The sequence below is a fragment of the Vigna unguiculata genome, chromosome 10 (assembly GCF_037176805.1).
Source record: "Vigna unguiculata cultivar grain cowpea cultivar isolate G323 ecotype 2 chromosome 10, ASM3717680v1, whole genome shotgun sequence".
NCBI classification, from domain to species: Eukaryota; Viridiplantae; Streptophyta; class Magnoliopsida; order Fabales; family Fabaceae; genus Vigna; species Vigna unguiculata.
This window is the reverse complement of record NC_140801.1, coordinates 12,217,377-12,229,258: the sequence shown is the minus strand read 5'-3', so window position 1 is coordinate 12,229,258 and position 11,882 is coordinate 12,217,377. Positions and strand designations below refer to the sequence as shown.

The window sequence follows — 11,882 nt, the reverse complement described above, 5'->3', positions numbered from 1 at the left end:
AAAATATATATATATATATATATATATATATATATATATATAGGATAATAATAATAATAATATAATGTATGTTTACAAAAATACACTGTGAGAAATGTTTTTACCAAAAATTTATTTTCTTTTATAAAATCAAATATCAGCTCGAATAGATAACAGAATATGCATATGATATTATTTTTTTTTTCAAAATAATAATTTTTTTACTTTAGATGTAATTCTTTTAATATATACTTAATTTATAATAATTTCTTGATAGAAACTTGTAATACATTTTATTAACGTGATCTATTATTGTTTATAAATATAAAATTCAATAGATTTGCTTAAATTAATTATTTATTACAATTTAATGAATATATTCTTTAATACTATATATATATATATATATATATATATATATATATATATATATATATATGCGCGTAACAGCAGCAAACACGAAAGTCAGAAAAATAAAAAAAATGAAATGGAAAAATAAAAGCAAGATATAATGTTTAGTAAAAGGAGAAAGAGAAGAAGGGAATGCGTACGCATGAGGGAACAACGAAAGAGGGAAAAGAAAAGGGAGCAGTGACGCCGCTGAACCAGAGACCCGACGGAGCTGCGACGCGAAGTGATCGGAACTGCGACGTGGACGAGCGGAGCTACGGCGTCGAAGGTGATGAATATCAAACTCAAATAGGTCAACGTTCGATTAGGGTTTTCCGTTTGGGATTTGGGTCTCGATCTCTGCTTACAATTGGATTTTCGATTTGAGTCGTTGGGGTTTTAATTTGGGCTTAAAATCTGAATGCCAACAACATATTTTTCTGTCATTTCATCCCGTTTTTTGAACTCGGTAACTCGTTCTCAAACTCACGAGTCTGGTACGAGTCAGCGAGTTAACTCCGAGTTTGACAAATAGCGAGTTTATATGCGAGTTAACTCGTCAACAGTGTCATGACTCGCAGACTCGTACGGGTTTACGAGTCAACCCGCGAGTTCGATAATCTTGGGGACTTGGCTTTAAGTATAATATCTGATTAACTTACTGGCATGTAAAAGTCATGTTTAAGTTGGCTAGATGAATTTTATTTATTATAATTTTGTGAAAAGTGGTTTGAACCAAACTTATGTCTATACAAACCAACGTAATAACACATTAGCACATCTCATGCATAGAGTTTTCTGAGTTTCACTTTTGAATTTGATTAGAGTTACCTTTTGCAAACACTTAGGGCATGTTTGGTAAAGGGGAACCTGACGTGGAGATTTATTCTTTTAATGGTAGCCATCAATACATGAAAAAATATTTGGGGGGGGGGGGGGTGGGTGTCGGGTCTATGAATGTTTGAGTCTATTGAAGTCTATAACATGTTTTGGATTCTTAGACCAACAAATCAGTATTTGTTTGGACCAAATTTTAACTTGAAATTATTATTTTTTATTTCTTTTCGAAGGATTGTGCAATCAAATAATCATTTACAAAATTTGTTGATTTTATATTTCTGAGAGTTTTTCTTTCAGGTTGAAAATTTGGGGACATCTGCTGCTTCTGAAGTACTTTTGGCCTTTTCGCCCACTGAAGTTGAACATCTTGCATTACTCAAAGCCGCTGCAACTTCTGGTAAGAGGAAGAAGAAAACTTATGTTCCTCTTGATGTCAAGTCTGCTAAGCAGCCTGATGGACCAAATGGAACTAAGTTTTTCTCTATAACTTTGTTAACTCCACTAAGTAAAGATGAAACCACGACATTAGAGGTTCTTTACATGTTGACACGGTCTTTGGAACCTTTCCCAGTTGAAATAAGTCAATCAGAGTCACAATTGGTTTATTTCCGTGATAGTGCAATATTATTAGAGGAATCAGAGGCGATCAGAGCTGCCGTGCGAGATGATCGGAGCTGCGACGTGAATGACCGGGGCTGAGATTTCGAAATAGGTGAACGTTTTCAAGTTCGATCTTCTCTTCTTCTTCGATTAGGGTTTTCGAGTTGGGTTTCGATCTCTATTTTTGCTTGGATTTTCGATTTGGGGCATTGGGGTTTTGGTTTGGGCTTAAAATCCGAAAGCCAACATGTTTTTGTGTCAATTCGTCTCGTTCTTCGAACTCGGTGACTCGCTCTCGAACTCGCGAGTTTGGTACGAGTCGACGAGTTTACTCCGAGTTCATTACGAGTTTGAAAAAAAACGAGTTTATATGCGAGTTAACCCGTGAACACTGTCATGACTCGCAGACTCGTACGGGTGTACGAGTCAACCCGCGAGTTTGATAACCATGGTTGCAGCCATTAATTTAAAAACCAAAATATCAGAGGAGAGGGTGGACTAAATGGATTGAACTCAGTTGCTAAAACATATTTAAACAAAATCTCTTTTCTGGTGCAGTTCACTCCTTTTAGTCCTACTATGTGAAAGAAAAGAGTGGCATGCTAAATGAAAGTGCTCCTTGTAAATTATAAGAACTACACACTGAAGTTTTGAGAGTAGCAGAGTGTGACTCTTGCAGCATAAAATGAAAGCAGAGACATGCAAGGATTACATAATAATCGTAAACTTTGTGGCCAAATTATGCGTGCAATGGGTTAGGTGGCATGATGTTTGTTGCTATATTTAAGCATGAAGGGAATATAGTTGTAAAGAACACTCTTAATTGCAAATATGTACTATCTCTAATAGAAATTTAATAGTTGTGATCAATCATTTTTCTTTTTTTCCTTGATTATTGTTTTCTGATCATAGGTTGTACTATATGAAATCCATTAGTTATGTCTGTTACTAAAGGCTTACTTGGATAAAGACTATCAAAAGTCTTCTCTCTCAGGAGTAGAGCTTCTCTAGATTTTTTTCATCTGCTTTATTTTGTATATTTAAATATATTTTACTTAATTATTTCTTCTTTTGGATTGTATTTAGTGAATATTCTTCCTCTGTGTGCTCTCATTTCCTTTTTATTAGCAGAAATGAAGAGAAAACACACTGATCTCATGTACTGGGTGGGAGTCATAACATTTCCTTTGGTTGTCAAATAGGAAACAAAATGGAAAAGAGAAGAATATTTTGTTTATAAAGTCAATTTTTATTTTTCATCAAATAAAGAGGAATCATTATTTGTGTTGTTTTTCCTGTTTCTTTTTTTCTTTTCCAAATAGACCAATAGATTTTTATGACTAACTTCTGAGTTGCTCTCCATAAGATATGTTTTAGCCTTTTGTGTTCATCTCTAAAGGTGTGATTCTCGAGATTATCAGACAATTATATGTAGTGACTGTTTTCAAATTTCAAATAGAATGTCAATACAAAAAATAATTCCATAGAAACTTCTAATTTTAATCGAACTTAGGAAGCAACATTATTTAGTTGCGCATTATTAAAGCACCATTTCTTCAATTGGCTTACCAGTACTGCTTTTTTTTTTCTTGTGAACAAAACAAGAACTGTTAGAATATCAGTATCAAACTTAAATGAGTTAAGGACCAAAGGCCCAAAGAAGATAATGGACTCAATGTACATCATGGAGATCACTTTCAAATTCACGTGATTTCTGTAGTCTCTTTCAAACTTGAAATGAAATTTCTTAAACGAGGCATGGAATAAATTAGTCATTCAGAGTCACAGAATTCCCTCCTAGATTAATAGGTGCAGTGGCAGAAACATTTTAGGAGTAGTAGCTTTGAAATTAATTAATTACGAAAATTCACCAAAAGGAGACACACTAACAAGAAAATTGTGATACTACTTTATTGTATATGTCAAAATGTATGAGTTGGTGTGTAGAGTGTGTTCCCTTCATGAACGTACCACCCAAATATGAGTTGGTTATAATAAGCACATGGATTTTAATTTTTTTTTATAATTGAATAAATCAGTTTGAACTATTTTCACGTAAGATATAAGCTATTTTTATATCTTAGAAAGATTCCCTTTACTTTCCTTTCACCGCACACCATAAACCTTTTTCTTTTTAATTTGCTTCTTGCCAGGCCAGTGTGATAAAATCTTTAGAACTGATAATTGAAATGCATTGCCCTAAACAAAAAGTGTGGCCATTGCACTAGGTTTCTTTTTTGGTGTTAAAGTAGTGGCAGGTTTTCCTATCTAAGTCTTTTCTTCCGATCAATGACTCATAATTGTTGAAATAACGTTGATGATGAGAGGAAAGTGGAGTTGATGATGAATGTTAATAATTGATAATGCATGCATAAATGCAAGAGTAGAAGTAGTACTATGATGTGAGGGCATGAAAGAGTGAAGAACATAAATTAGAAAGCGCTGAAGGAGAGAGACAGAAGAAACAAATCTATAAGCGAAACGATGTGTTGGCTCTCTCAACAGCTGAACATTAAATTGGACAGAGTTCTGAGTCTCCTTTCTTGTTCCCACCATTAAATTGGACAGCCTCTTTTTGAATTTCAACCATCTTTTAATTAAAACCTTCATACCAATCTTCACATACGTTGCTATAAGAAAAGAGAGACAATACAAACAATTGTAAGTATTAGTGAAAGGATAAGTTTGTATATAATTACTCTAATTATTTTATCTGTCAAATTTAGTTATTTGCTTTTGCTTTTGTACTCTACCTACTTGTTTTTATGTTATTTTTCTTTTCTTTCCTATGTGTCAGACAAACGTATCTCTGTTTTCTCCCAATTGCTTAAGCTTAAAAGTTTCTCTACATGATGTGTGTTGAAGTGTCACCTCTATTGAATTACTTTATGTCGACTTATTTAGTTTCTCAGATTGGAAGATTGGGGATGGGGAAATCGAGTTGTTATATTTTCTGATAGACGTAAGTAGAAGGTAAAACACAGAGCAGTGAGAAAGTGAGGCAATGTTTTGTTTTGGTTTGCTGACTAAAATAAAATAAAATCGAATGTCTAATAAATGAGGTTAATATCTTTGATGACACACGTCACCTTTTATGTCAGTGTGCAAACTTTCATGATCTCTTTAAGGAACTTCAACTTTATTTCTGTTTGTCTTTGTTCTTCACTTGTTTATTTTCTCTCTCTTTTTTTCTGTTTTCTTTTTCTGCAGAGACAGCACAAGAAGGGAAGATCCTTTTGGTAAGAAGCAACATTGACTATTGTATAATGCTTCACTCTCCTCTTTTGAAGTTATGTTCATTTATGTCTATTTTCTTTTGAAAATTACGATCATTTCGTTTTTAAGTTACGATAATTTGTTTAGTTCTAAGAAATTATAATGTTTATACGTTTTACATATTTATAATTATTCTTAGTTTTCGAAGGCACGAAGATTTTTCTTTTTTTTTGAAATATTTTATATATGTTCTTTCAAAATTAAACCAGCTTACTTTTAAGGCATGTTTAAACTTTAGTTAAATTCAAGACTCTAGTATTACTCACTACCAAGTCAAGATTCCGAGAAAAAAAAAAAGCATGTTGGAGGAGCTTAGACACATCACGTGATGGATTTGTAAGGTTTTTATTATTTATTGAGATTTGATTTGAGAGTAACTTTATTCATTCGTGTCGTGTTATTCAATTATTATGTACATATTTTTGGGAAATTTCTTTTATCAGTATAAGGTAACTTTTAAAGTTATCAAAGTCTAATTTAAGAAAGAAAGAAAAATCGTGCTAAACCTCATTTCCAGCGAATGACATTGCATCCAACGAATCTCATTCTAAAAGTATTTGAAAAAATTATTTGATTTAATCGGGAATGTAATTCGTATTTGGATGTAAAAGTAGAAGCATTTTTGTTTTGAAGAGGTTTTAGTTTTTGTTTTGCAGAGGTTTTCATTCTTGGGAAGACTTTTGGATAGGTAATATCGATCTTCTGTGCATCCTTCCAAGGTCAGTGCGGTGGTTACTATACTTGTAATGAATTGACTTCTGATTTAGTTTTCTGGTATGGATCTGATTATTTCTTTCTTCTTTAGCAGTGGTTTATTCATATACTGATGTACTCAAACTAAATCATACATGTTTTTTATTTTCTACACATCATTCATGTTTTAGACTTTGGTTTATTGTTTAATTTCATTTCACAAAACTCACTTTTAAGGTAATAATTTTCTCTCACCCATCTATTTTGAATCTCCATGGTTCGTTTATTATTTTCTTTCAGTTGATTCATAAGGATTCCTATTTATTTTAAGAAATTGACGAGTAGAAGAATTTGGCTTTTCTCATTGTTTAGTAATTTAACTTGTGAATTTTGTCCTTCTTTATCTCATATGTCACTTCTCTTTCGCCACTTTCTTTTCTTCTGTTCAATAAAAACTGTTGTTAGGTGTTTAAATAAGATGATGTTAGGTGTTTTATGACTTATATAGTAATTCGTTTTGGAGTAGTATTATATTTCATATAAACATTAGATTCTATTTCATGTAAATATTAGATTGAATGAGACTTGTTTTCTGGATGTTTTGGATAATTATATACAGTATATAAGATGATGTTAGGTGTTTTATGACTTATATAGTAATTCGTTTTGGAGTAGTATTATATTTCATATAAACATTAGATTCTATTTCATGTAAATATTAGATTGAATGAGACTTGTTTTCTGGATGTTTTGGGTAATTATATACAGTATATAAGATTATGTTAGGTGTTTTATGACTTATAGTAATTCGTTTTGGAGTAGTATTATATTTCATATAAACATTAGATTCTATTTCATGTAAATATTAGATTGAATGAGATTTGTTTTCTAGAAGTTTTGGGTAATTATATACAATATATAAGATGATGTTAGGTGTTTTATGACTTATGTAGTAATTCGTTTTGGAGTAGTATTATATTTCATATAAACATTACATTCAATTTCATGTAAATATTAGATTGAATGAGATTTGTTTTTTTGATGTTTTGGGTAATTATATACAGGTTTGGTATGTGGTAAGAAGCATAAACGAATTTTTCATAAAAAAAATAATAAATCACTTTTTATACCAGTTGAGGTCATACTTGGTGTAAAATGTGTAATTTTTTATACCGGTTGGAACTATAAGCGGTATAGTAAGTCATTTTTTCTTACATAACTTTTCATTTTCAAGAGGACTTTCTATACCGGTTTTAGAAATGGTATAAAAAATAATTTTTTTATACCTGCCATGGAACCGATGTAGAAAGATCAAACCTTTTATACCGCCTGCATCTATACCGATGCTAGAACCGGTATAAAAAGCATTTTTTTAACCGGTATAAAAAGCCTATTTTACACTAGTGATAATATCTATCCATCGATATATACGAAGAAAATTACCACGACATAATTTCTCTTCTTATATTTCACGGTATCCTCTTTGAAGGAAAAAAAAAAACCACTGTTGGTTTTATTTTCCACAAAAATCGTGATTTGGAACATTGTTGCCAAAACAAGAAAACAACACTATTCCAAACAATTGAAAAGGAAAGAAACACAGTTAGTTGATTAACATGTTCTGAGATTGAACCTTTTAAGCCACCAACCCTCTCTGGTTTCATTCATTTCCTTCGTCTGCAGGTACTCAGTAATATTCGTACACCCTCGCATCATACCCTTTGATCCTAAAATATAGTAGCCTTCATCCTCTTATGGGTTTTTGATAAAGCAATCGTTTTTGTCTCTGAATTTGGAAAACAGCTAGTTCCCATGGAAGGGTTGGTGAGTTCTGGGATCAACACCATTCGTGTTTTTGGTGTTACAAAGCACCAATCTCGTTTTCTTCATTCATCAATGCTGCATCTGAGGAGTAATAGAGTGTGTGGAACTGGAATTGGGGTTGAGGAGAAGAAAAAGAGGAAGCAGTGTTTCGTTATGGCTGCATCTGTTGGGGGCTCCAAAGTGGGCCATTTTGAGAACACACTCCCTTCCAAAGGTTATTATGATATATCTTTATGTGCATTACATGTTTTTGATGCTGTTTGCTTCATTGTTTTCGGGGAACAATAAAATAGTGATGTTTTTGTGATGGTAGAGGTTCTTGAGCTTTGGAGAAAGGGTGATGCTGTTTGCTTCGATGTGGATAGCACTGTGTGTTTGGATGAAGGGATTGATGAGCTTGCTGAGTTCTGTGGGGCTGGAAAGGCTGTTGCAGAGTGGACTGCTAGGTTGGATTGTTCAACTGGGTCTTTGCTAAAATTGAAAAGTTTTTGTTTTTATCTGAGATTTTGTTTTTGTTGTTTATGGTATGTCTGATTTGAGTATTGAATTTTCGCAGAGCGATGGGTGGTTCTGTTCCGTTTGAGGAAGCCTTGGCTGCTAGGTTGTCTTTGTTCAACCCCTCTTGGTCTCAACTTCAGAATTTTCTTCAGCAAAAGCCACCAAGGTGTGACTCAGGGACACTGAATGGTTTTTTGTTAGGTGTTTTCAATGTTTGTTGTCTTTTTTCGGATTTAAGATGCTAGATTGATTAATGTATGAACATTTTTTGCTTTTGATTAGGCTTTTCACTGAAAAAAGTAACCAGGACAGTTTCTTGTGAATTTCCCAATTGTTTTTGCCTTAGGTTTTCTTAATTTGTTAGAGGGGGAGTGTTGGTGTGATGGTTAGATTTGTTGCCGTGTGAATAGGAGATCACAGGTTCTATTTGTTGAATGAGCCTCTTGTAAATGCAAGGTAAGGCTTTCTACAATAAACCTGTTATGTGTCTGACCCTTTCCAAGACTGTGTCCATTGCAAGAGCTTTATAGCACTAGGTTGTAGTTTAGGCTTTTAATTTGACAGCATTAAAAGGATTTGGTTTTAGTTTTTTGTGTGAGTTTTGCTACAAATCAGGAACCTTTTTGGAGAGAATTCAGCCTGAAATTTACCAACACTCAAATACTGGTTAAAAACAAAGAGCAAATTAGTTCTGTTCTGACAAAACAATTCTGGATGTGGTACTTTTCCTTATATAATCAAACATCCTTGTATGGAGACCTTATCACTGTATCTTTAACACTGTGCAGTTTATGTACTTGTGCAGTGTTTTTCTGTTAGTGGAAGAGAAATGATGTTAGTTTTATCCTATAGTCTACCATTGAATATAAAACAAGTTTTATCTGTTTGACATATTCATCCATGTCTGAAACAGATTAATGAACAGATTCAAGAGATTTGGTCACTCTCCCCCAGGATGCCCGTGTAATTTCTAGCACAACCCTTTTCTAGCGGAAGCAGAATTTCTGAACTACGATGTATACTTTTCCCAACTGATGCATATTCAGTCACATAATGCAATTTTTAATATATGTTTTCGTTTGACCCTAACAAAAAAAATGCTGCATGGTTTCTAGAGCAAGAAATTGTTTTCCTCAGTATTCCAATTGTTTCTCAAATTGTTCTTAAGTTATAGTACAATTGTGGAAAGAAACTACACTCTATTCACGATAAAATGAAATTGGTGTAGAGAAATGATACTCCATGAAAGAGATTTATTGACTTATCCCTACTTAGCTTAATCTTTAATGAGACAAATGGTTGATATTTGAACACCAAAGCTTGACGGATTACTTTCTTTCTCTTCACCTTCTAATCATCATTTCTCCAACGAGTATCTTGACATGTGTTTAGTTCAGACAGATTTGGAATAATGTTTATGATTCTATTCTTAATGTGCAGGCTTTCCCCTGGCATAGAAGAGTTAGTCCAGAAGTTAAAGGCTAATGGCATTGATGTTTATCTTGTCTCTGGTGGCTTCCGTCAAATGATCATTGTACGAAGAATAGTTGAAATTAATGGTTTTTCTGATCCACTTTGTGTTTGGAAGGAAATGAATAGTTTCTATGGCATGTTGTGAATTTGGATAAACATTTTTTCTTCTTTATCACTAGTTCATTCAGTCATTGGATGCCCATAACCTTGAAAATTAGCACCAGACATGTCTCTTTGCAGAATACATTCATATTTTACTTCAGAATCTGGTTTTTCTAACTTGTGGCACTGTTCTTATGAAGCCTGTTGCATCAATACTTGGAATTCCAGAACAGAATATTTTTGCCAATAACCTACTTTTTAAGAGCTCTGGAGAGTTTCTGGGGTTTGATGAAAAGGAGCCTACTTCAAGGAGTGGAGGAAAAGCTGTTGCTGTCCAACAGATCAAGAAGGTTCAGGCACTACTCACATGTGAATTTTTGTTTTCTTGAACTACTTTTATTGCTTAAAGCTGATCAAACTGATTTTCAGACTCGTGGTTTCAAAACTTTAACCATGGTGGGAGATGGTGCTACTGATTTGGAGGTAAGAAAATGTATTTCCTGGTAATTTTGTAGAAAGCCTCATCTCCAACTGATTAGACATTTGTTTGTCCTAGTCTGAAACAACCTATCTCAACACTACATTGGCATCTGATACATAACAATGTATAATCATTGTTTTTCTCTCTGTTTGTTGTGTTACTAAACTAAACTTCCAGATTTCACACACAAATGATCAAAAGTAATGTTGTTCTTTGAACCAATTTTTTTTAATTAGGATTAAATATGTTTTTTGTCTCTTAACTATTAAAAAAATTATATTTTTTATCCAAAAACTAATTTATAGAGTATTTTGTCTATGCAATGAAAGTTGTGTAAAACATCTTTTCCAACAAAGAGCGTGAGCATGTAGAGTGTTTTTACATGACAAACAGAGTTCTACATTGAACTTAATGTCATCTCCACATGTTGTTTGTCGGAGAGAATGTCTTACATGGCTTTCACAAAATATAAATATGTAATACTTTATAATTTAGCTTAGGAAGGAAACATAATTTTGAATTTGGATTTTTTTGTTGAATTTTTCTATTTTGTTGTTTTGATCTGTCTTCTTCAAAATATACTGATGGATCCTGATTTTAATGTTTTAAAATATATTAATTTTTTTTTAAAGTATTAACATTAATGTATTATTAATGTTCAACATAGTATATTACAAAAAAAAATACTAAAAAATCTAAAATTTATAAAAATAAATTAAAAAAATGAGTTAAAATATCATTATATTATTTTTTTTATAACTGTATAACAAAAAAACATATTTATTTCTCCAATATTTTTATCAAATTGTTGTTTCATTATTAGTTATTTCCTGTTATACCTTATTGATATGTGATAATAATTGTATGGTTTTTGTGACTCCACTTTTAGGCTCGTCAACCAGGTGGTGCTGACATGTTCATTTGCTATGCTGGTGTTCAACTTCGAGAATCTGTTGCTGTGAAAGCTGATTGGCTAGTTTTCAATTTTAATGACCTTATAAATTCGTTGGGGTAACTTTTTTTTTTTTCTTTTTTCATTTTGTTTTTTTCTGAGCCGGCGTGAGAAGTTTCCAACATGAAGAGGATTGGGATGCAGTCACCATCTCACTGTTTACATTTTTTAGACTTTATTTAATGTAAAACATATTCTCTGTAGTTGCTTTTCAACTGCAGACCTTTCGGATTACAGAAGAGTGAGAAATCGAATAAAATAACATTTTCATGTCTTTTCTTTCTAGTTGTCATCAAATTTTGTCCTTGGTAAATTAGATTTATTATTCTTTTTTGTCATTTTTAATTCTAATTTTTATTTCATGGTTGCTGTTTTATTTGTGCAAATGCTCATGTTGCTTTTGTTAGAAGTATAAACACACTTCAAGGTTAAACTAACTAAGGTCAAGCTGATACAAATGATTTTAGGTTGAGTCAATGAGAGAAGATGAAGAAAAGAATCACATATGTGAAAGAGGAGGAACTAATAAGAATTTTAAATTCTTATTTTTTGAAAGATGGAATTTGAAATTCCTTAATTTATTTTAAAAAATTGCCAAAAATTATATCTTGTCATAAAATATTTCAATTTTTTTATAAAAATAAGTTACTCTAAAAAATCTTTATTCAAACACAGGTTTTCGGGTCAAAAACATTAACAACCATTCTAACATTTGTTTATGCAGAGGTTATGACATCAAACAAAAGTATTTCTGTATTGTAAGAAATTAATGGC

General features: G+C 32.2%; 1 protein-coding gene across 10 annotated transcripts; it reads left to right on the top strand.

Annotated features, from left to right (window-relative positions):
- Positions 1-429: 429 nt before the first annotated feature.
- On the top strand, positions 430-11,387 carry PSP (3-phosphoserine phosphatase). 10 transcript variants are annotated; one of them, XM_028051664.2, is made up of 12 exons: positions 430-658; positions 1,507-1,606; positions 1,827-1,921; positions 5,020-5,048; positions 5,742-5,804; positions 7,582-7,816; positions 7,916-8,048; positions 8,159-8,266; positions 9,541-9,634; positions 9,876-10,025; positions 10,105-10,158; positions 11,046-11,387. In XM_028051664.2, the coding sequence occupies exons 6-12, from the start codon at positions 7,591-7,593 to the stop codon at positions 11,169-11,171; spliced, it is 891 nt and encodes a 296-aa protein (XP_027907465.1). In that variant the 5' UTR covers positions 430-658; positions 1,507-1,606; positions 1,827-1,921; positions 5,020-5,048; positions 5,742-5,804; positions 7,582-7,590; the 3' UTR covers positions 11,172-11,387. The 10 variants fall into 10 exon arrangements, with proteins under 10 accessions (XP_027907465.1, XP_027907463.1, XP_027907473.1 ...); XM_028051662.2 differs by having other exon boundaries at positions 7,462-7,816; XM_028051672.2 differs by having other exon boundaries at positions 5,734-5,804.
- The last annotated feature ends 495 nt before the right edge of the window (positions 11,388-11,882 follow it).

Excerpts from the sequence above, each read along its gene's own strand:
- PSP (XM_028051674.2), top strand. The coding sequence starts at position 7,591 with ATGGAAGGGTTGGTGAGTTCTGGGATCAACACCATTCGTGTTTTTGGT. Across the intron at positions 8,049-8,158 it reads GTTGCAGAGTGGACTGCTAG|AGCGATGGGTGGTTCTGTTC; the intron begins GTTGGATTGTTC and ends GAATTTTCGCAG. Across the intron at positions 8,267-9,540 it reads CTTCAGCAAAAGCCACCAAG|GCTTTCCCCTGGCATAGAAG; the intron begins GTGTGACTCAGG and ends CTTAATGTGCAG.